This window comes from Danio rerio, chromosome 11 (genome assembly GCF_049306965.1).
Source record: "Danio rerio strain Tuebingen ecotype United States chromosome 11, GRCz12tu, whole genome shotgun sequence".
Taxonomy (NCBI): domain Eukaryota; kingdom Metazoa; phylum Chordata; class Actinopteri; order Cypriniformes; family Danionidae; genus Danio; species Danio rerio.
Window position 1 is genome coordinate 6,504,830 of NC_133186.1, and position 24,171 is coordinate 6,529,000.

Sequence of the window (24,171 nt, forward strand, 5' to 3'; positions counted from 1 at the left end):
TAATGTATTTTCTTTAAACTCTTTAATAAAGAAACTAGTTACTGCAAACTGTAGCTGGATGATTTCAGATTTGCCCATTTTAACCCAAGCTGGCGAGTTTTGAAGAAAACTATGATGGTGTGTATCTGTTCAAATGCTTCAAACTACACACAAATTAGTTTCAAACTTTGCAAAGTGTGTGTGGCTTTTAAAACAATATACACAAGCAAAACCCTGTTCGGTATGCCTCAACATGCAGTAACGCTTGCTTAAAATCACTGTGAATTCAAGTCAAAGCATCAGTTGCTGTGAGGTTACTATTTGGAGGAAAGGTGGCACAGATTTGGTTTGCTATCATGTTAGTTGGGGAAGACTCCAAACATGCTGTAACATACAAATATGTGACCCTGGTGTTTTGTTGCACAGTTATATTTTTGGCAATAGCCTAAATTACAGTGAATGGGTCAAAATGATGACTATTTTAAGCCAATAATCATAAGATATTTAAGAAAAGATCATGTTACATCAAGACATTTTGTACATTTTCTACAGTTAATATCAAAACTCAATTTTTGATTTGCAATGGGCATTGCTAAGACATTAATTTGGTCACACTTTATTTTGATGGTCCGTTTGTTAAAATTAGACTTTAACTTAAACTTTGACTTAAACTTTTAACTTTTGTTAAAGTTAGATTGCATCTATATGCCAACTAATTCTCATTAAGTTATAAGTAGGCCCACACGGAATCTGCGCGCACAGAATTCCGCAGATTTTCCACAGGTTTTCCGCAGATTTTTAGCCCTTAAATAATTCTGTTTATTTACTTGAGTAAATGTGTAAACCTGAATTTATTCTGTTTTTATTCAGTAATTTATTACTTTATATTTCATATATTAAGGTTTTAGTTATGATACTCCGCTGGAAACTCTTAAAATAATTCCGCATAAATCCGCAGATTTTTACCAAAATTCTCCACTGAAATAGCAAAAAACATCTGCAGATTCCGTCTGGCCCTGGTTATAAGTAGACTGTTAGGTTGGGGTTGGGGTTAGTGAAAGTTGACATGTACTTGGAAAGTTTCATATAGTCGGTTAAATGTCTGTTGAAGGAGCAGTATCAATAGATATTAAGCATACAGTATACTAATATTCAAATGGACTTTCAAAATAAAGTGTTACCATAAAATCAACGAACTTATAGGCAATTCCCTTAGTAGTTATAATTTTTGAATCTTCAGATTCAAAACTGCCTCAAAATATACGTAAAAAGATCTAATTATAAGTCTAATTGAGAGTTTTCATCCAATTACTTCATAAGACAAACAGATTCAGCTGTAGCTTTGTTTCCATCTAAAGATGTGAATTAAATTCGTGCAAAAAACTGGAATGTCACATAAAAGACGTGCGAATAAAGCAGCGCTTCCATCCAACGAATCAAAGAAAACAAAACCTTATGTTTGATAAGAGCAATCGTCTTCTTATCAGTGTCGTGATTCTGATGCTGTATATGCTTTTGGACACATGCATATGAATCTGTTGACTATAAGCTTAACTGCTCAATGCAGAAACTACAAACATAGTTTGTTGATGTGCCGTTTCCCAAATCCGTCGTTTTTGTATTCTTGCAACTACACCCTTAGAGCTGTAGTTAGAAGCATAGTTTCTGGTTGTGTTCTATACATAGTTATGCCTCCTATGCCCTATTAATTTCTAATGTTCCAAAATTTAAGCTTGAAATGATTAAAAAACTAACAATGAGTTCATCTCTTTTAGGTGTAATTTGCTTTCAAAGTACAGCAACGTTTATATTGACAATTGCAGTGCACTTGAAATACATTTTGAACACAGCCGTGGTTAATGACGAAAGCTATTATTTAAATGCGGAATTTACGTTATATCTCTAATGCTTGTGAAAACTAAATATATAGCATACGTCAATGCTTTTAATTTATATGAGGCTATTTATTAAGAAATGTATAGCCTACTGACATGGGCCTAGTGGTTAGATCATTTCTGCAGTGGTTTGAATGTGTCATAAGTTATAAAAGTAGACTTTTCAAAAAAAGCAAAATGAAATAAATACATAAATAAACAATAAACTACTTAATAATAATAATAATAACAATTATAATAAATTAATATAAATAAATTAATAATAAAAATATACTACTAATAATAATAATAATTATTAAGTAGGATTTTTTTCTTTTTTTATTAAATTCCCTACTGTAAATTACAGCCATTAATAACTTATAATGGTTCGTTTTTTAGTAAGTTAGATTAAGATTTAAAGTTGGCATGAAAACAATCTTTTATTTGCACACGTTTGTAATTTATTTTTTAGTAAATTAGCAACTTTGTATTGAAACATTGCTGATTCTGCTATGACTATAACTGACTATAACTGACTATACCCAGCGAGCAAAATTCATGTGGCTCAGATCCGGCTCACACCAGACACTTACATCCGGCCCACATATCGCATGGAATGATGGCTCTAGGGTGGTCCACTCCTGTTTGCCAGATCTGGGCCACAAATAAGCCAAAGCAATATCACATATCAGCCAAAATTCAACCAAATGAACCAGAACTGACCCTATTCTGGGCGACTATTTGCTTTTATTAAGGCCCAGATCTGGCCTATACCAGACATCTGCATTGCAGTATGAATACATCATATATCTTTTTGATGCTTCAGATTTCATGATTTGCTTTTGATTCAGCTGTTTATGTTGACGTTGTTGATTTTGACACTTTTAGTCTCCTGTTTGTGATGTTTGTGAGTTTTGTTCATTTTATTAATTGTCACCGTTGTTGAGATTCATATGCTGATGTTTGATGTCTCTGTGAGCAGTAGTTGAACCATAGAATTTGTTTAGCATATAAACCTTCATAATTCTGTGGCATGTGCGTGCATGTTATTACGTTACTTCTAATAATGGATGAAACCTTGGTTAACATCAGTGTTATTATTAAATTATTACATCACAGGTTGTGCATCACTTAACTTTATTTATTTATTTTTTTTCCTTGGCTTGTTTGCAGTAAAGAATAAACTTTTCAAGCACAGTTCTTAAAAGTTACAGCAGCCCATAAAGAACATTTATATTAAGATGTTCAGGGCTATGAGCCCCACTAAAGCAAACACTTTTCTCCATGATGGGGAATTTAGTCTATGTGGTCCACATTTGTTTTAGGATAACTGGGCCACATTTGCCATATCTCCTCTGGGCCGCTTTAGGCTCAAAACTACATTAGCCAGAGTTTACTGTGCCAAATATTTGCCGAAAGTGACCCACATTTGTTTTAAAATAACTGGGCCACATTTGCACTTACACATGTGAGCCACTTTAGGTTTAGACCCAGAATACTCTTAAATGTCTATGCCACACTTTTGCCAACTGTGGCCCACATTTGCCCTTCATCATTTGGGTCAAAATGATTATTTTACACATGGGCCAAATTAGGCTCACATTCAGATTACATTTAGCCATAAGTGCCAAATCTTTGCCTTAAATGGCCTTAAAGTGGCCCACATTCATATGCTATTTGGGTAAGAAACTTAGCAAGTACATGTCAACTCACAATACTCAATCAGTATTTTGAACAAGCTGCAAAAGTCACTTTTTGAGTGTATGTTCACACCATTTTATTCAAGCTTAACATTGGTTTACATTTGTTGACTTTGTGATTTCTCATTAATGCATATAAAATTATTAATGAAAAAATACTCTTAAAAAATTATTTTTGCTGCTTGTTCAAACTGTTTATTTGAAACGAGCTAAAATAACATTATACTAGAGATTTTTGGGGGAACAAGTTAACTGTTTTATGCATGGGCGGATTTAACCAATAAGGGAGGTAAGCGGCCGCTTAGGGCCCAAGGAAATCCAAGTGGTGCTCACTGCAGAGCCATTTGAGGAGAGGTGAGCTCCAGAGAGGGGGAGCTTAAGCTTGAGCTCCACCTTTTTTGCACTTCTTCTACGAGTGATGTCACTGGGGGTAGGGTTAGGGGTGGGGTTGGTGTACGCATTAAAACAGCTTACAGGAGGAGGAGCGACAGCTCATGCTCCCCCTCTCTGGAGCTCACCTCTCCTCAAATGGCTCTGCAGCGAGCACCCTCTCAGGAAATCTAGGGGCCCCCAATAAATATCTAGAAGTATAATTATACCTATAAATTATGTATAACCAACGCTATCTCACTGCAATTTGTAACTTTTTGATTTATTGGCTAAATCATATCAATTCATATGATCCAATTCAAACAATTTAGTACCATTTGCTCATCACCCAGTGACGGTTGGATTTAGGGGTTGGGTGTCACGCCTCCTTTTTAAAAATTCTACATTACTGGGTTGCAGCTGGAAGGGCATTCGCTGTGTACAAAGTATGCCGGAATAGTTAGTGGTTTTTTCCGCTGTGAGACACCTGATAAATAAGGGACTAAGTCAAAGTAAATGAATGAAAACTGCAGTAAACTAAGTTGGAAAAAAATGTATATTTTTAGGTGCAACAAGTTCAAGTAATTGGTTAGCTTTTCAGTTTCACAGTGAACAAGTTCTTCTTAAAAACAAACTTTAAAAATAAACATCAAAACAGAGAAAACAAAACCTACAAAACAAGACTCCTGCATTCAGTTCATCCCGCCTTATATAAAAATGTGTAACACTTTAGTTTAATGTGTCCATGTAGAGCATGATCTGTGTACTTATAGTAATTACAATTCATTATGCAATTACATGCAACTAACCCTCAACCTAATCCACATTCTAACAATATACCAAGTACATGTAATGAATTAAAGTTACTCAGTAATTAAATTAATAGCGATACTTTAACAACCTTAAAAAAAGTGTGACCAAAAAATAAAAAAATAATCATTTATATATCAATTATCTAAAAAAATTATCATTTGGATATTAATTATTTAAAAACATAAATAATCATTTAGATATTAATTATCTAAAAAATATATAATTTAGATCTTATCTAAAAAAATTATTGAAAAATATTTAAATATCACTTAAATTACTTAAACTGAATAATTTCTCACTTCATTAAAGTTGTTTTTCACAAGTCCATGAATTAAATGATTTAAAGTTGCTCAATAATTATGTTAATAGGGACGCTTTAACAACCCTAAAATAAAGTGTCACCAAAACCAAAAAGTATAATTTAGATATCATCTAAAAACATAAATAATCATTTAGATTATAATTATGTAAAATAAATATGATCATTGAGATATTAATTATCTAAAAAAATAATAATTTAAATATTAATTATCTAAAAAATTATTGTTATGATATTAATTATCAAAAAAAATCATGTAGATATTAATTATCTAAAAAAATTATCATTTAGATATTAATTATCTAAAACAATTATCATTTAGATATTTTCCAAAAAAAATTAAGATATTGATTATCTAAAAAAATAATGATTAAAATATTAATTATCTAAAAAATTCTCATTTAGATATTATTATCTAAACAATTATAATCAATGAGATATTATTTATCAAAAAAATCATTTAGATATTAATTATATAAAAAATTATCATTTAGATATTAATTATGTAAAAATTATCATTTAGATATTAATTATCTAAAAATACATATGATTTAGGTATTAATTATCTAAAACATAATTTAGATATTAATTATCTATAAAATAATAATCATTTAGATATTATTTAAAAATATTATAATTTAGATATTTTCTATTAAAAAATAATCATTTAGATATAATTATCTTTAAAAAATCATTTAGATATTATATAAAAGCATGAATAATCATTTAGATATTAATTATCCAAAAATAATAATCATATAAATATTATCTAAAAAATTTATAATAATTTAGATATTTTCTAAAAATATAAATAGTTATTTAGATATTATCTATCTCACAAAATAATCATTTAGATATTAACTATCTTATAAAATAATCATTTAGATATTAATTATCAAAAAAATAGATATTGCATAAAAAATCGTTTAGATATTAATTATCCCAAAAAAAAATTATAATCATATAGATATTATCCAAAAAAATTATATTCATTTAGATATTAGCTAAAAAAATAACCATTTAGATATTATTCATTTGAATAATTAATTAATATTTAAATATCACTTAAATTAAATATAAACCCACTTGATGCAGTCATAAATTTTATGATTTCTTAATTCATTTACGTTGTTTTCCCATTTTATCGCAAAACTGTGTGAGAAAATCTGAGTTCTTAAGCTGTAGTTAAGCTGAAAGAACAGGATGTGTTCTTACCGTCTGCACGGCTTTTCCAGACTCCACAGTGTGTGTGTTCAGCTGACCTCTTGGTACTGATCAATATTCCAGCCCTTTCTTATTCTTTTTTAAGATGAAAAAAAAAAAAGTTTATGAAAAATCTTGGATATTCATTCACAGGATCCTCTGGAAATCCAGCGATGGTGAAAAAAATATCCAAATATCCTCATTCTGCTCTGACACCGGTGCAAAGTTTGAAGAAAGAGAATGTTCTCACAGACTGTACCAGCCTCAAATATCGAGTGTTTAGTAAGCCAGTCCTCAAAAATCCTCCAGAATCACATTTTTACTTTAGTTTCAGTCATGAATTGTCATATTTTACCAACTTATTTCCATAAAACGAAGCATGACATAGAAGGAATCTGTATTGTGATGACTAACTAGCCCTTAAATAATGAGAGCGGTGAATAGAAACCCATTAGCTGTTCTCTCCACCAATGTTACACTTCCACACACACACACACACACAAAAACGAGCAATTAAGGGATCCGTCAACCAATGTGTCACTCAAAACACCCGCAAACTATTACTCATAAAAATACATATATGTAGATCTGAAGAAAAGCAGCTGTTCGTGCGCACTTTAAATGTTTACGGCGCAGGTTCTTGTCTCACATCCTTTATATACACAGCAATCACTTCCAAAACAGCCTCAAAAAGATGTTTATCCAACAGATTCCTCTGTAATGATTCATAAATGTGAGGAGAAGCTGCGTTGCCTCGAGTTGCGAGTCCTTACAGAAGCCAAAATCCCATCTTTGAGAGAGTGTTGCCATGAAGCCAGGACTTTTCTTCTACAGGAGCAGTTCTCCAAATCTGTATTCCATCAGTTTTCAAGTACGCAATATCTGCCCCATGCCTCATTACAGATGGAGATTACGATCCCAGAAATCAGCTACCTGTCCAACGTGTCCTCCTCCTTCTCGCCGAAAGTAGACGCCACCTTCTCCCTGATCCTTTCCACGCCAGAGGATTATCGGAGCCTTTGGCAGCTGCTACCTGCTGGTGCGCCACGTAATGAAGCAGCTCTGACAACTGAACTGAATTAAGCAGAGTGTTTGTTTCCACTGGTGTCAGACGGGGAATGAAGAGATGAGTATGGGGAAAGGGGTGGATGACCTGAGGAGAAGGAGGAGGAGTGTGGTGAGGGCGGATGGCATGTGCTTCATCCTTCGTTTACCTCCTCCTCCTGATTCTACACACACTCACACAGCAGCTCCACCTCCTGACTTTAGTGGACATTCACATATGCATCAGTGTGTGCTCGAGATGTAAACATTACTGCGAGGTCCTGCCAAAACATGTACTATTTTGTTTATTCCTTCAGGGTTCTTAGGGGTGGTGGAAATCCTTAAAAGCGCTTGAATTCAAATCTACTGTTTTTAAGGATTGAAAAGTATGTTGATTTTAGATAAAGTGCTTGAAACTGCTTAAAAACTGTAAATAATGCTGAGTTCCAATCGATTTGTGTCGGAACAACATGATGGAATTAAGTTAACTTACTCATTCATTCATTTTCTTGTCGGCTTGGTCCCTTTTTTAATCCGGGGTCGCCACAGCGGAATGAACCGCCAACTTATCCAGCAAGTTTTTACGCAGCGGATGCCCTTCCAGCCGCAACCCATCTCTGGGAAACATCTACACTCACATTCACACCCACACTCATACACTACGATCAATTTAGCCTAAAATTCACCTGTACCGGATGTCTTTGGACTGTGGGGGAAACCGGAGCACCCGAAGGAAACCCACGCGAAGGCAGGGAGAACATGCAAACTCCACACATAAACGCCAACTGAGCCGAGGTTCGAACCAGCAATCCAGCAATCTTCTTGCTGTGAGGCGACAGCACTACCTACTTCGTCACTGCCTCGCCAACTTAACTTACTAGTTTTTACAAATTTAAGTGGATTGAACATAAAACAATTAAGTTGTCGCCCGAGAAAAACAAGAATTGTGTTGTTTCATCTCATCATAAATAAAGAGTTGGAACAATAATAAGAAATAGATATAACTATTTCAATAAAAATGAAATTCATATATATGCTTTTGCATAACATCAAAACCAAGTTTATCTGAAAATTAAAATTAAACAAAATACTTTTAAAATTCAATATGACATATTTAAGACGCTGGAAACGGTTTATGAACGTTTCCACTGTCAAAAGGTACCTAAAAGCGAATCGTACTGTATCACTTTTTGGGTACCCTTTGCACATAGCACAGCAAAAGGGTACCAAAAGGAGAAGCTTGACGCACACTGAGAGCTATTGGTTAACAGAGATACGTCACTGGAGCATACACAAGTGGGGAATCAAAACAAAGAAACCACTGTTTTTAAAAACACAGCGTAATCGTAATAATAAATGCATATAATAACGAGCCATGGTTGACTCGAGCTCAAACAAGCCTTGCCGTTGTCTTGATGTACAGCCACAAAGCCAAGAAAAACAGTCGTAAAAAAAATCTGCCGTATACTGTTTTTGTTTTACCAAGCCATCTAAAAGTGCGAGCGGTTTCACTTTCTCTAGGAGGCTCGTGATCGCTTGCATGAATGTCTATATTTGAAATAACAAACTTCTTGAGTTGATGATAATAATGTGCGATTGATTATTCAAGTGCTTCTGACATCTGATCCTTTCCACGTAACCAAGCAGGAATTTTTAAAACGTAAAAAATTACCTGCAAGATATTTGCAAATTATGTTTTAAAAGATTTTGTTTAGACTTGGTCTCTCATATTTATTGTAAACTGATAAAAATGTGCAGTTGTCTAAACAACATGAAATCAAGGCAGATGAGTTTAACAAAATATAGTAAATGTTATCAGACTTAGTATTTATCTAGTGTCAACATAACAAACAATTCATAGGAACAAGTGTCAAATCTCTGCTCTAACTGGTCAAACTGCTAAAAAAGGTAACAGGAAATAAGTGTTTCCAGTGAAGCCATATCAATAATCTAGAACCTTTTATAATGAAGTTTTATCTTGTGTTTCTGCTATTTTTTCTTTTTACAAGGAAGTAAGATTTCCTGTCAGGGATTCATTCTCTGCTTTAAGAAAATATCAAAATGAAACAAAGGGTTGTAAATGGTAAAAATAATGGCTGAAAACCAGAGTGATCAAGTACATGAACAACTTAAAGGTGACATAAAATGAAAATCTGGATATACCTAGGTGTAGTTGAATAATATTGGTTTAGTAGATGGAAATGGCCATAACATGAGCCTCAAACACTATTGTTTTCTTTTTCTGTTGAAAAACTGGCCAATCAGAACAAAACACCTACTCTGACGATCCACGATGGATCATTAATATGCCTTCCTCAGGCTGTGTTAGATTGGTCACAATAGTTCCTAATCCTAGTGAGATTACAATAATGATGTTTTTAGGTTTATCTACACTGAAAACGATTATTCATTGGTTTTACTAAAAAACATTTAAGTGATTGCAAGTGGGCTGAGTTTATGCAAACAAATTTTAAATTTAAATTGAACATTACTAAATTTCAGTGTAGCTTGTATTATACTTTTGTGGGACTCCTATTTTGAAGGGGTCATAGCATGCATTGATACAACATGTTTAATTGTTCTCTGATATTTACATAGAAGGCATGTGGATCAGGTAAGTGCAGAAAATCTCCCAAAATGGTTTTATATGTCCATTTACATCCCTAGGATTTGCTCTTAGAAAAAATGGCCTGTTTTACCTTATTTGGAAAGGTCATGAATATTGCTGAAAAGCTCTGCTCTGATGCTGATGGATGTTTCTGAGCGCGGCTCTTTGATTAGCTCACACAACAAATAGATATCTGCTGTCAGCTGTGAATTCAAGAGTTGTGATGGGAATAACAGTGCCATAAATAAATACGTTACTAACCGGGATATTTTGTTTAGTAACGAGTAATAAAATGAATTACCGTTTTCCCTGTTACAATGCTGTTAACGTTACTGACAACAAAATGCTCAGTACTATAATTGAGATCACTGAAACGTTTTTCATGCGAGCACACGCGGGAAACAAAACCAATGATGATGAATGGTGTGTTTGTGAACGTGGTGTAACTGAGAACATGATGATTGGCTTATATAGAGCGTTTCGACCGACATGGTCTTCATCAGGTGATCATCACCTGATGAAGACCATGTCGGTCGAAATGTTGTGATTTTGTAATATTGACATTAAAATTTTTTGGAGAGCTAAAGTGGCAGTGTGCCGATTTACTTTGAATCTTTTGCTACTTATGTTTGTTTTTTGATCGTGCACCTGCCTTCAAGATTTTTCTAGATGTGTGCACATTTCTGTTTTTTGCATGGCTTATATAGAGTGCATTTCCATCTCTTGCCAATCAGAGCTCGAGATCACACAAGCACACGCACAGTCAGTCGCACACACCAACCACCAGGAGTCAGAACGATGACGGATCCAACAAGTTCAAAGGTAAAGTTTGCAAACTGGAAATATAAGCACTACTTTTTCCCCGTTGAGGTGAAAGGCAAGAATGTTTATGTATTGTGCAACTTATACCCAGGAAAAAAGGAGTCTCTCTGTGTCAGTGCCGAGTAATTCTAATCTAATTAAGCGCCTCACGTCATCACTTGCCACCACAAAATGAATGGCTATGCAGGTGATAACGTGAGCTCTGCTACCAAAGGAGGAGATGAAGCCATGACGTCAAAACAAATAAAACTTCACTTTTTCCACCGCAAACACTTATTACTTGGACAGAATTAAACAAAATAATATCTAGATATATAGTTCAGGACATGTCCTTGCCTTTTTCATTGTTCCACAACTAAACATTCATTCATTCATTTCTTTTCGGCTTAGTCCCTTTATTAATCTGGGGTCGCCACAGCGGAATGAACCACCAACTTATCCAGCATATGTTTAAGCAGCAGATGCCCTTCCAGCTGCTACCCATCACTGGGAAACATTCACACACACACTTCATACACCACGGTCAATTTTAGCATACCGAATTCACCTGTACCACATGTCTTTGGACTGTTGGGGAAACCGGAGCACCCAGAGCAAACCCACGCAAACGCAGGGAGAACATGCAAACTCCACACAGAAACACCATCTGACCCAGCCGAGGCTCGAACCAGCAACCTTCTTGCTGTGAAGCGACAGCACTACCTACTGCAACTCTCATTAACTTTAGTTCACACGAAATAAAAATGCACTAACCCGTTGTGGCAGAGTTCCAGTTGTTTTTCTTTTTTTTCTCTTATTTAATACAGTAAATGTCATGTAAAAAATACCCCCAAAAAGAAATATCTGATCATAATTTATGCCATTGTTTACATTATATTACACTATGTTTTTTTTTTTTTTTAATGAGACTGAAGTTTAATGAAGTAAATACAAAGTTTTAATGACGTTTATTCTTATACCTGGATCAATAAATCTTTTGTCTGTTTGGTTTTAAATCATGGGTAAAAATTTAAGACAATAATTCTTTGCTCTTAAAAATATGAAATAAAAACACATTCTAAGCTAAGAAAACCAGGACGCTGTATTATTAGTTTTATTGTTTTGATCCTTAAAAGCCTCTTTTCGTTCCTGACCAGCATACAAAGGAGTGACGGCTAAATGAGGGGCGTTGCAATTCTGTGGATCTACGCTAAGCTTTTCTGAAGCCATAAATGTTTTGCAAGGACAGCAAGTAAACCTGATGATGTTAAAGTGAATGACAGCCTCCAAACCTTAACACAGAGGGACAGTCAAAGCCCTAAAATGCTTAAGTACTCCACTATTAGACACTATAGACAAGGTATATACAGCTGGATTAAATCAGCACTCTCTCCCAGACAAGTCTTGATTCGACATGTTTAACTCATTATTTATCGAACACAATCTATACAGAAAGCAACGGGTTGTTTATTACAGTCCCCATAGAAACTAATTTAGCCTGATGACTGATCCCTGGGGAGTGCCGTTAAACCATTTTAGTAGACACAGGCCATTGTGAACACTGTCCATTCATAAATTCTTTTTACAGTTATGGGATGGTGGTGGTTGTGGGTTCTGTGTGTGCAGGAACATCCCAAACAAGGATTTCCTCTAAATATATTTGCTTTAAAAAAAATAACATAATCACTAGTCTTTCTGTTTCTGAAGGAACAGTCCAGCCCAAAATGTAAGTTCTGTCATTGTTTACTCACCCTCATGTTGCCCATATGGTTTTCTGTTGGTGGCTGTCGATCTGCTGATATTCCAAATCCTTCATGACAATTTTGTGTTGGGGAGAAGACGGAAATTTACACGTGTCAAGACGTGTTGTGCCAGTTTTGACATCAGTGATGGTCACGGGTAACTGACGTCAAACCTGGCGTTCATCTGAACGGCAAGCAAATGCGATTTTCAATAAAAAATTATGAAGATTGAAGCCTATGGCTCAGAGAACGTGGAATTTAGTATAAAAAAATGGATGTTCTCACCTCTAGGTGGTCTGGAATTTTGGTTCACGAAAGCATCATTTATTTGATGCATTTTCAGCATCATGCATTTTCACTGCATTTTCAGCATCATGGTTCTTTTGAAAACAGGCGCTAAAGAAACATTTAATGTTATCAATACTAGAAATGGTTATTTTTGTGAAAGCACAATGCAACTACCACTTAGAATAAAACCCCAAATCAGAAAAGTGATTTGTAATCTGTAACGATTTGTCATTTGAGTAATGAGTAATGATACAAAATGTCCTTTGAGTAATGAGTAATGATACATTGACTTGTCTTTCATTGCAGACAATATGAACGCAACATTTATCATGTTTTGTCTGGTCAACTTCATTTCACTTGTAAATATATATCCTTTTTTGTCATTCAGACCTGCAACACATTACAAAAATTTTTGGACAGGAGCAGTTTAGGGCTAGAAATCAGATAAATTGGTTAAATAATGATGTGATTTGAAACAGCAAAAAGCAGCATCCAAGAAAGGTCTAGTCCAGGGGCGCCCAAACACGGTCCTGGAACGCAGGTGTCCTGCAAAGTTTAGCTCCAACCCCAATCAGACACACCTGGACTAGCTAATCAAGCTCTTACTAAGCTTTCTAGAACAAGTTGGCTAGAGGCAAGTTGGAGCTAAAATCTGCAGGACACTAGCCCTCCAGGATCGAGTTTGGACACCCTTGGTCTAGTCCTTGCTTTAGTAGCAAAGAAGAGCACCAGTTTGCCAACAAATACGTGAGAAAATTAATAAAACGTTTAAAAACAATGGCTGCGTCCGAAACCGCATACTTCCATACTATATAGTACGCCAAAATCAGTATGCGAGCTGAGTAGTATGTCCGAATTCCTAGAATTCGAAAATCAGTATGCGAGAAATACCCGGATGACTTACTACTTCCGGCGAAATTCTAGAGTGCGCATCCCATGCATGCTGCGCTATCCCATGATGCCCTGCGAGAGAATTCATGAATGGGAGTGAAGCGACGCAAATTACGCAGGTAGGTCGCGTGACCATGACAAAATGGAGGATGTAGTACGTCCAAATTCCATTCATACTTTCACATTCATACTGTATAGATTGTACTTTTCTAACGGCCGAGTAGTACGTTTAAATTCAAATGCAGTACCTACTGAGGGGTAGGCGGTTTCGGACGCAGCCAATGTTCCTCAAAGAAAGATAGGAAGACATTTGGATATTTCACCTTTCATAGGGCATAACATCAATTAAAGATTCAAGGAATCTTGAGAAATTTCAGTCAAACTTAAGCTAAACAATCTTGATCTCTGATCCCTAAGGCAGCACTGCATCAATAATCCTCATTTTTCTAAAAGCAATATGACCACATGGGCTCAGAAGTACATTGGCAAGCCTTTGTCAAGTACCACAATACGTAGTTACATCCACAAAAGGAAAGGCCAAGAGGAAGCCCTATGTTAACAGGGTCCAGAAGCGACATTGGAATTCTCTTGGCTCGAATGCATCTGGTATGGACCATCACACAGTGAAAATGTGTACTGTGGTCAGATGAATCAGTATTTCAGGTATTTTTTGGGGGAGAAACCAAAGAAGAAAAGGATCATCCAGATTGTTAGCAGTAACTTGCTCTTCTGTGATCGCACCATTAATCCTGAAAAGTGCATAGAGATTTTGGAGCACAATATGCTGCCTTCTTTTCCAAAGATGCCCATGCATATTTCAACAAGACAATGCAAAACCACTTTTTGCACACAAGTCCTGGCTGCAGAGTAAGAGGATACAGGTACTTGGCTGGCCTGTCTGCGGTCCCAACCTGTCTCCAATTGAAAATGTGTGATGCACTTTGAAGTGCAAAATGCAACAATGAAGACTGTACTGTTGTCCACCTTAGGACTTGGAAAAATGGGACAAAATTACACGAAGAACACATAAAATAATGTTTCAAGAGTTCACACACTTAGCTGATAATTGATTATAAAGCTTGTTTGGCATGCTGTCCCGGGAGAGAGCTCTGAGCTCATAAGATACTCGAGCCCGGGGCTCCCTTCCGTTTACAAGGTGAGAGGGGAGTTTGAGCTCAGGTAGATCTCGAGATCTCTCCTGCTGTGGTAGCTAATGAACAGATAGTGATTGCTCTTAAGAGATAACTACTTACTAGGAGCATGTCTATGGCGCCGATTTGGATTAGTCAATTAACTTAAGTTGCATGTTTTTGGATGGTGGGAGGAAACCGGGGGACCCAGGGGAAACCCAACTGAACACAGGGAGAACATGTAAACTCCGCACAGAAACATCAACTGGCTTGGTAAGGACTAGAACCAGTGACGTTCTTGCTGTGAGGGAACAGTGCTAACCACTGGGCCACCATGCCACCCATCTAGGAGAGGAGGAGGAGTAGGGGTGGAAGGAAGGATTCTTCAAAACGAAGATGGCTGTTATATGAAACTTAAGATATTTATAGTGGCTTAGGAATCGTCTGATTGGTGAATCATAGATTGAATAATGCAAGACCGGCTGCAAGCAATCATAAGCATGTGATGCTCTCGAAATTTGTTCATAAATAAACTCCACTTATTGTATTGTCTGCAATGAAATACAAGTCAAAGTAAATTTTGAAATCACTTCTTTCTTTTTTTTTTTTTTTTTTGATTTGGGGTAAATTAAATTAATACTGTATGTAGTTATTGTAATTAATATGCTAATCAAAATAGTATGTTCCTATGCTCAAATATACAAAAAAAAAGTGTTTAATTTTTTAAGGGGACAGTGCTGAAATGCTTATATCTGATAGGATGCTTTCCAAAAATAATCAAATAAATACAATTCTAAAATGAACTTAACTAGGCACTTGTAGAATGACCCTGAAGACCTCCGCAGGTCAGTGACACCAAACACAGCCCACACAGTGTTTGGGTTTCTAGGAAATACGAGTGTAGTGATTAAAAAAAAAAAACAAGATACCAAACTTTGGAGAGCTAAAAACAAAACAAAATACATAAGAGCCACTGTAGCTGGTGGCCTAAGCAGAACTGAACAACTCTGCATTCCAGCAGCACTCTTAATCAGCAGCGTCGGTTTATCATCTGTTATTAAGATGAAGAAACGGACCTCCCTCTCTCTAATGGGAGGTCAGACTGAACGCTGGCCAGAGGACAGAGAGCAGGTGAGGCCACGAAGAGCCGCGGGACAGTAAACACCAGTCAACCTCACAGCTGCATGTGCAGGTCTTTAACATCTGTGCGCTGAGTGTGTATCATCTGCTAATGATAGCACTGTCACCATTAGACTCTGAAAATGTTTAAAATATATTATTAGAATATTAGATATTATAGAATTATTAGCCCCTATATAACTAGCTCCCCCCCCCATTTATGTTTAACGGAAACATTTTTTACAACATCTTACTACACATCATAGTTTTAATAATTCATTTCTAATATTGATTTTTTTAAATCTTTGCTATGATGACAGTTCATAGCATTTTACAATATCTTTTTCAAGATACTAGTATTTAGCTTAAATTGGAACTGAAGCAGTCAGTCAAGTTTGCTTTATTTTGCAAACTGATTTTCACTTAAATAAAAATATATTAAACAAACTCTATTAATGAAAACATTTTGAAGAAAAGGGGATGTTTTACTATAGCTTTTAGAGCTGGGCACCAGCAACTTGGAATATCGCTGTGTATGACGTCTTGGGGTTGGTTCCGTTCCCTCAGCTCAACAGATACAGTGGAAATAATGGACTGACAACAAGACAGCAAAGCCTTATTTAACCCAATGCATCAGTTTGTGGATATGCATTGCAGCGCTGGTGCAAGCATCAAATTTGTGTTTAATATATACTATATATATTTATTCTTTTTTTCGATTATTATTACGTTTGATGCACTTTGCCCCTGTTGAAAAAAAAACTGCTTAAACCAGCCCAGGTTGGTTGGCAGGTTTTAGCTGGTCGACCACGGGTGCATTTCCGAAAACCATTGTTAGCCAACTAAGGTCTCAAGTTGTGTCGTTACAAACATAGTTTGTTGATTTGGCATTTCCCAAATCCATCGTTCCAACAAACATTCGCAAACTGCGTCGCAAACTTCCATGCTTGCAGCTACACCTCTGGAGCTGTAGATGGAAACATAGTTCCAGGCTATTTCCACTTATCCCCTCTATGCCCTATTCATTTAAATCATTCTAATATTTAAACTTGGAATGATTTTTTTAAAAAGCATTAAAGTCATCTCTCTTAGGTGTAATTTGCTTTCAAAGCATTTTAAAAGTTAAGTTTTAGCGATCTTCATATTTGCAATTGCGCTCCCTTCGCAGTGCACTTCGCAGAAAACATTGATGTCATTTTGAACACAGCCATGTCTCATGACGACAGCTATTGACCTATTATTTAAAAGCAGAATTTATGTTACGTATCCAAAGTCTGTGAAAACAAAAAACATAGCATACGGTTATTTATTAAGTATCTGTACTGTATATGACATAATTTGGGAAATATTTAAAATATTTAAAAAAGAAAAAAAATTCTCAGGAGAGCTAATCATTTCGACTTCAACTGTATGTGCAGATAGCTGGAAACACATTAAATTTCGAAGGATCACTTGAGAGATGTGCCCTAAAAATACTTTCATTGACTTGCATTTAAGGCTTTCCTAAAAATATGGTGAGAAAATTCTACATAACAAGGAAAAAGGAGCGTCTCCAACCATTTCCAGTTAATTAGCCCTCATTTTCATTTACTTTACAACAGTAATTTTTTATGATTAGGGTGTCATTTGTTAGTGGGAGGCAATTTTACTGCCTATTTAAACTTCTCCATAAATGTTCATTCAGCTCAGTGGTTTTAGATCCTAAAACATTTTCCTAAAACAAACATCATCATAAAATAAAATGCTCAAACATTATCTCTGAATCAAATGATTTCTGAATCACTGTTGTTTTGAAACTGTTTATTTTTATACAATTTATTTTTTGCATATTTTTAAAATTTAATGAAAACTTTAGTAATCTTGTTGTTTTTGTCAATTTAATGATGTTTTTAACATGCCTGTACTGTTTCTAATTTAGTTTTTAGAATATAAAAAAATGAATTAATAAATACATTTAATTTGTTTAATAGGAGACCTAATTTGCCTCTTTTTACAAGATATAAAATATGTCTCTGATGTCCCTAGAGTGGACATCAGAATACCCCACAAATAATATTTTATATCTCTTTGAAACTGTCCCTTTTATGGTTTGATCCTAATTGTGCCGATTTGTTGACTGTCGCTTTAAATTCAAATGAGGTTGTGCTCTTTTCAAAAGACGGCAGAGCTACAAATGCCCATGTTAAGCCATGTGTGACGTGGGTTGGTAATTCCCGTACAGCGATCGATGATTGGCTCCTATACAAGTAGGCGGCCATTTTATGACCGTTACACTTTTCACCATTTAAAACTATACAAGTGACATGTCTTGTGTATTCTATAGTCTTTGGTTATATTCACAAACTTTTGCCACACAACTATATTTAAACCCCTGACAAAAGGGGTGACTTTTGCATTATAGGTCCCCTTTAGCTTGACTGAATTAAACATTTATATCAATTAAATGATATCAGTTTAGTTTAGGTTTGATAAACCTGTTCATGCTGGCAATATCACAGCCAAAGAGAAAACCTACAAACCTGTGTTTGCCTCCAATTAAGAAACTAAAAACATATATTGTTTTATCCTTCATCTAAGAATTAAAACATAAATACAATTCTTTCTTCTTAGCTTCACTGCTTTTATCATATTAAACCATGAGAACTTTCTTAGGAAATTCCTTTGCTATTCATCTTCAACAGACTCGAGGCGTCTTCGAAGATAAAGTCAGATTTATAGTGATATTGTGTTGCACAAAGGGTCAAACGGTCTGTGTTAGTCCTATTGTGGACAGCACGAAACAGATGTTTTTGGTATCCTTGTGGAATCGCTTTATCACAGGAGAATATGCTGACAGATTTATAATTATCTTAATACAAGCCGTTTTTATTAAAGCATTTCTTCAGACTAAATGAATTTTTAAAACCATTTTTGGAAGCCAATGCATCGATGATAAAGAATAACTCCAATTGAACATCTGCTCCGCTTTGGAAACGTTTCGTACCATATTCCCGCTGCTGTTAATTGACAAATATTTCTAGATTTACACTTTGTTTCTCGGTTCACAGTAATATTTACATAAACAGAAAAGATCCTCTTGGTATTTTCAAAGTAAGCATACGTTTATGCTGCCAAGCTTCCAAAGAGAATCCAATTATTTTGGCCTGGAGTTCACTGTACAGAGCAAATAGGTGAGATGCTTGCACTCAATATCTGCATATCAGTTTGCTCACATACTGTAAGTGAATTTGCAGAAAGGTTAAAGTACAGATAGTGTGACTCCCCAAGGAATTTAAACTTATATAATGGGTTCTGGAGAAGTAGCTCAATTTCAAGACTCAACATCTGCTAAGTGGCCCATGTTTTCGATAGCAGTAATAGAGAAAGAAACCTTTAAAAAGCCATAATCTTGTCCGTGGGGACTTATGGCTCATCGTTTTCTGCAGACGTTGCATCCCAGATGTTTGTGTGTGCGGATATGTGTGTTCAGAAGGGTGGGGATTGTGCGTGGTCAAATTTGAGAAGTTTGGTTTCAATGTATTGGATTCCCTCCACTCAGCACGCCGTAAATTATTCAGCTGTGGGTCTGGCTTGGTTGAGATTTTTATTAGCTAACGATCAACTTCATATATTTCTCACTCTGAGTTTATCGGACACTAAACAAACTCATCTGTTATGCTGAAATTGGATGATTTCGGTTCTTCGGACAAGTGGTGTAATTAAAAGCGTAATAAATCAATGGTAGCATAACACTAAGCCCAAAACCAAGTAAAACAAGACAACACAGGCAAATGCTAAATCCACAACCGCCGCAACTATGCTAATGTTTACTACACTTTGAAAACTCTCAGCACGAATGGCTGAAATTCCATGAGGCAGAATCACTGAGTTTCTAACCAAGGCTGTATTAAATAGCTTGAACTGGTGACCAAAACCAATGGCATAGACTAAATTTAATAAATGGTCTTTGCCATTTTTAGCACTCTTACATTCACAGACACTCATACCCTACGGCCAATTTAGTTAATCTAATTCCCCTATAGCACATGTCTTTGAGCTGTGGGGGAAACAGGAGCACCTGGAATAAACCCAGGCAAACATTAGGAGAACATGCAAACTTCACACAGAAATGCCAACTCACCCAGTTGGGACTCGAACCAGCAACCTTCCAGCTGTGAGGTGACAGTGCTAGCCACTGAGCCACCGTGCCACCACCTTTCATTACAATCAAATGGAAAAGAAAATGGATTGTGTTCCGTGATGTTACTTACTAATTTAGAAAACTCACACCAACTTATTCAAAAGTCAACACACGTCTTCAAATCATTTACGAAGTTTGTTTGAAATTTGTTTGAAAATGTATATATGTATATATTTTTTCTTTTTCTAAATCAAGCCTTTGCCATAAACTCAAAATAAATACGAATTGTGTTCCGTAATTTCCGTAATTCAACACACGTCTTCAAAACATTTAAGAAGTTTGTTCAAAATTTGTTTGAAAAAAAAAAAAAAAAAATATATATATATATATATATATATATATATATATATATATATATATATATATATATATATATATATATATATATATATATATATATATATATATATATATATGTATATATATTTTTTATTTATTTATTTATTTTTTTCTAAATCAAGCCTTTGCCATGAACTCAAAATAAAGCTCGGTAACCTCTTGTCTCCACAAATCATCCTTGAGATGTTTTATACAAATTGGAGTCCATTCATTCAGCTAAATCCCTTTATTAATTCGGGCTCGCCACAGCGGAATAAACCTCCAACTTATCCAGCACCTTTTTACGCAGCGGATACCCTTCCAGCTGCAACCCATCTCTGGGAAACGTCCACACACACTCATTCATGCTCATACACTACAGACAATTTAGCTTACCCAATCCACCTGTACCACATGTCTTTGGGATATGGGGAAACCGAGCACCCTGAGGTGAACACAGGGAGAACTCCACACAGAAACGCCAACTGACCCAGCCGCGGCTCGAACCAGCGACCTTCTTGCTGTGAGGCGACAGCACTACCTACTGCGCCACTGCGTCACCTGTTTGAAGTCCATCTGTGGTAAATTTAATTGATTGAACCTGAAGGCATATGAACCCCACAGGCACAGGATGGCAACATGACATCATATTGCTGTTGTACCCCAACGTCAAGGGAACGCCTGATTTTTTTTCGAAATGAAAACTGAGTAAACATCAGAACCCAACATCAGGCTAACTTTAATTTCCAACGTAAAATCAAATAAATGGAAATGTTAATAGAATTAAATGTACCCTTTGACGCAGTTGAACATCTAGTGCATAATGTCCATTAGGGTAACTAGACGGAAGATGTCAATAACTCCGTCCATCACACACCCACTCTGAACCATCACCAGCAGACATAAACGCAGCTACTGTATAAATCTACGCTCTTTATCAACCCACATTTCATTGAATTCACATCTTGGACTTTGGAGAGTCAGCCAAACAAAAGAGCCACAGTCACTTTCATTATTACTCAGCATGTTTTCCTTGAGTGCCCTTGAGTGGCTTATCACAATGCCAGCTATAATGGAGAGAGGCTTTCAACGTGCTCTGATATGAGAACCATTTCTATAAGATCTCATCCATTAAAGTCACATATCTCAGAGATTGTTGTTGGTTTATGAAGACACTCTCTCTTCTGATGTGCGCATTTATCACAGAGTAGTTTCTTGAAGTCAGGAAACAGCAGATTTAGACTCTTGACACGGAAGAATGATGCCCCTGACGCACAAGAGCTCTGGGTCGATGCTAACTGTTTTGGGGCTTCCGGTTAGACAGAAGGCATTTCTACATTTAAAATGCTGAGTGAGCTGAAATCGCATGCTATATGAGCACCCCAGGTCTTCGGTAACAGTTTTTTCTTTCTTAGGCCAAATCGAGTAGCATTCCGATTTCCAAAAGATAGACCAATATTTCAACTTATGCTTTCAATAGGAAGGAAACGAGGCAGCAGGTAATCAATACAAGCAGAGTCTGCAAAGAAAACTCACGTCAGCTTCTTTTTTTTCCCTGCAAACTCATTAGAAAGGAAGAGGTTGCAAGGAACTGCTGGACAGATCAGTTCATAATATAGTCTGCTGGTTGTTTTACAGGGGATTCTGTGCCATTAAAGGGCACCTATCATGCAAAATCAACTTTTGGAAGCTGTTTGGACAGAAATGTGTGTTGGTATAGTGTGTCCGCAGTCATATTGGAGTGATATAAACACAACATGTGTCTTTTTATTTCCTGATGATAAACTAGGATCTAAATCACAGTAATTTTAAGACCCACCGCACCATTACTTAGCAGTGAGGTTCTTCTCACCCATCGATATTGATTGACAGGCATGTATTAACATGTCTCAGTATTACAATAATATAGTATTAACACGAGACAGGATTTGCAAAGAAACTGGGATTAAAGAGTCTGTTCTAACTCTCTGGGCTCTATTTTGACGGTCCATGCGCAGAGCGCAAAAGCAGGGCGCAAACGCTTTCAGGGTGTGTCAGAAGGCATTTTTGCTAACTTAAGGACAGGAAAATCCACTTTGCGCCATGGCGCATTGTCTAAAAGGGTTGAGTTTATTTTCTTAATGAGTTAAAGGTGTGTTTTGAGAATAAACCAATTAGAGTCTCATCTCCCATTACTTTTAAGAGCCAGCTGCGTCACGCCAAGAGCGCATTGCTATTAACATGACGTAAAGTAAGTTCACTTTCGCTTTTGCTCTCGTGGATAGGGAAACCTTTACGCACAGACATCAATTAGCCTATAAATAATTAATTTTGTTTGTTAAGCGCAAAGATTTGTTTCAAAACTATTTCTAAATTCAGTTCTAATTTCCAGCAAACGAATTAATTAATAATTATTACAAAGTGTGGTCAAAATACTGAGTTATTTCCAAATACACCTGCTATGCCCCATATGGTCTAAAACCTGACAGGTGGACAAATCTAAGCTTGTTTTTAATAAAACAAATATAAATATTGATATAATAAATATTACTGCTAATGATAATAACATTATACAAAAGTAAATTGAATGATCTGAAAAGCCTCCCGAGATGAAAAAAGTATGAAGGCAGTGGTTTTTAAATTCATGTAGGCCAGAAATTAATGTTTTGTAATATTTTAATCATTTATATTTATATCCTATATATATATATATATATATATATATATATATATATATATATATATATATATATATATATATATATATATCTCCTTATTATATATTATATATTATTATGTTCTTAATATATTATATCTTTTTCATATGTAAAGATATTTGCTTATTGCATCTTGTGTGTTGTGTGTAAGCCAGGCGCACTTTGCGCCTGACAATAGACCGACTTTATTCTGGTCTAAAGATCAGACTATTTACAGTTTCTCAAAAAAGCAACGCGCCAAAACACGCCTGCTTTTTTAGAACAGAACGCCTATGGGCGCACATTTGAAAGCAAATGCTTTTGCTATTTAAACAGCGTGGCGCAATGCCTCAAAATGACCCTTGCGCCAAACTTAAAGTAGTAAAAGACTATTGCGCTGCGCCTTGCGCCACATTGCGTGTATGTGGGCCCTCTATGTTCCAACTGCACTTCAAAAAACTTTAAAGGCTGATCTACAGTGCATCCGGAAAGTATTCATAGCGCTTCACTTATTCCACATTTTTTTTTATGTTTCAGCCTTATTCCAAAATAGATTAAATTCATTTATTTCCTCAAAATCCTACTCAATACCCCGTAATGACAACATGAAAAACTGTTTTTAAAATTGTTGCAAATTTATTCAAAATAAAAAACCTGAAAAATCACATGCACATAAGCCTTCACAGCTTTTGCTCAATACTTTGTTGATGCACCTTTGGCAGCAATTATAGTCTCAAGTCTTTTTGAATATGGTGTCACAAGCTTGGCACACCTGTCTTTGGCAAATTTCCCCCTTCCTCTTTGCAGTACCTCTCAAGCTCTATCAGGTTGGATGGAAAGTGACGGTGTACAGCCATTTTCAGATTTCTCCATAGATGTTGAATAGGATTTAGATCTGGGCTCTGGCTGGGCCACACAAAGACATTCATTCATCGAGCACTCTGAAGCAGGTTTTCATTCAGGATGTCTCTGTACATTCCTGCATTCATCTTTCCCTCTATCCTGACTAGTCTTCCAGTTCCTGCTGCTGAAAAACATCCCAACAGCATGATACTGCCACAACCATGCTTCACTGTAGGGATGGTATTAGCCTGGTGATGAGTGGTGCCTGGTTTTCT

At 35.8% G+C, this 24,171-nt stretch overlaps 1 protein-coding gene and 1 long non-coding RNA gene across 5 annotated transcripts in view; one reads left to right on the top strand and one right to left on the bottom strand.

Annotated features, from left to right (window-relative positions):
• Positions 1 to 24,171, top strand: part of LOC141376522 (uncharacterized) — a 195,428-nt gene that overhangs the window by 146,598 nt on the left and 24,659 nt on the right. The gene's annotated exons all lie outside the window — the stretch shown is intronic.
• The window catches only part of nrtn (neurturin), a 60,922-nt gene that overhangs the window by 32,046 nt on the left and 4,705 nt on the right, over positions 1 to 24,171 (bottom strand). Inside the window, exons 2-3 of one of the 4 annotated variants that reach the window (XM_073916287.1) lie at positions 12,738 to 12,848; positions 12,462 to 12,636 (exon numbers count right to left, since the gene is read on the bottom strand). The exons of 1 other annotated variant lie outside the window; for it this stretch is intronic. In XM_073916287.1, the coding sequence (XP_073772388.1) occupies positions 12,462 to 12,476 (15 nt within the window). In that variant the 5' untranslated portion in view covers positions 12,477 to 12,636; positions 12,738 to 12,848. Of the gene's footprint in view, positions 1 to 6,269; positions 7,544 to 12,461; positions 12,683 to 12,737; positions 12,849 to 24,171 lie in introns of those variants that run through there. 2 more of the 4 variants (XM_005155714.6, XM_073916288.1) reach the window with 2 other exon arrangements.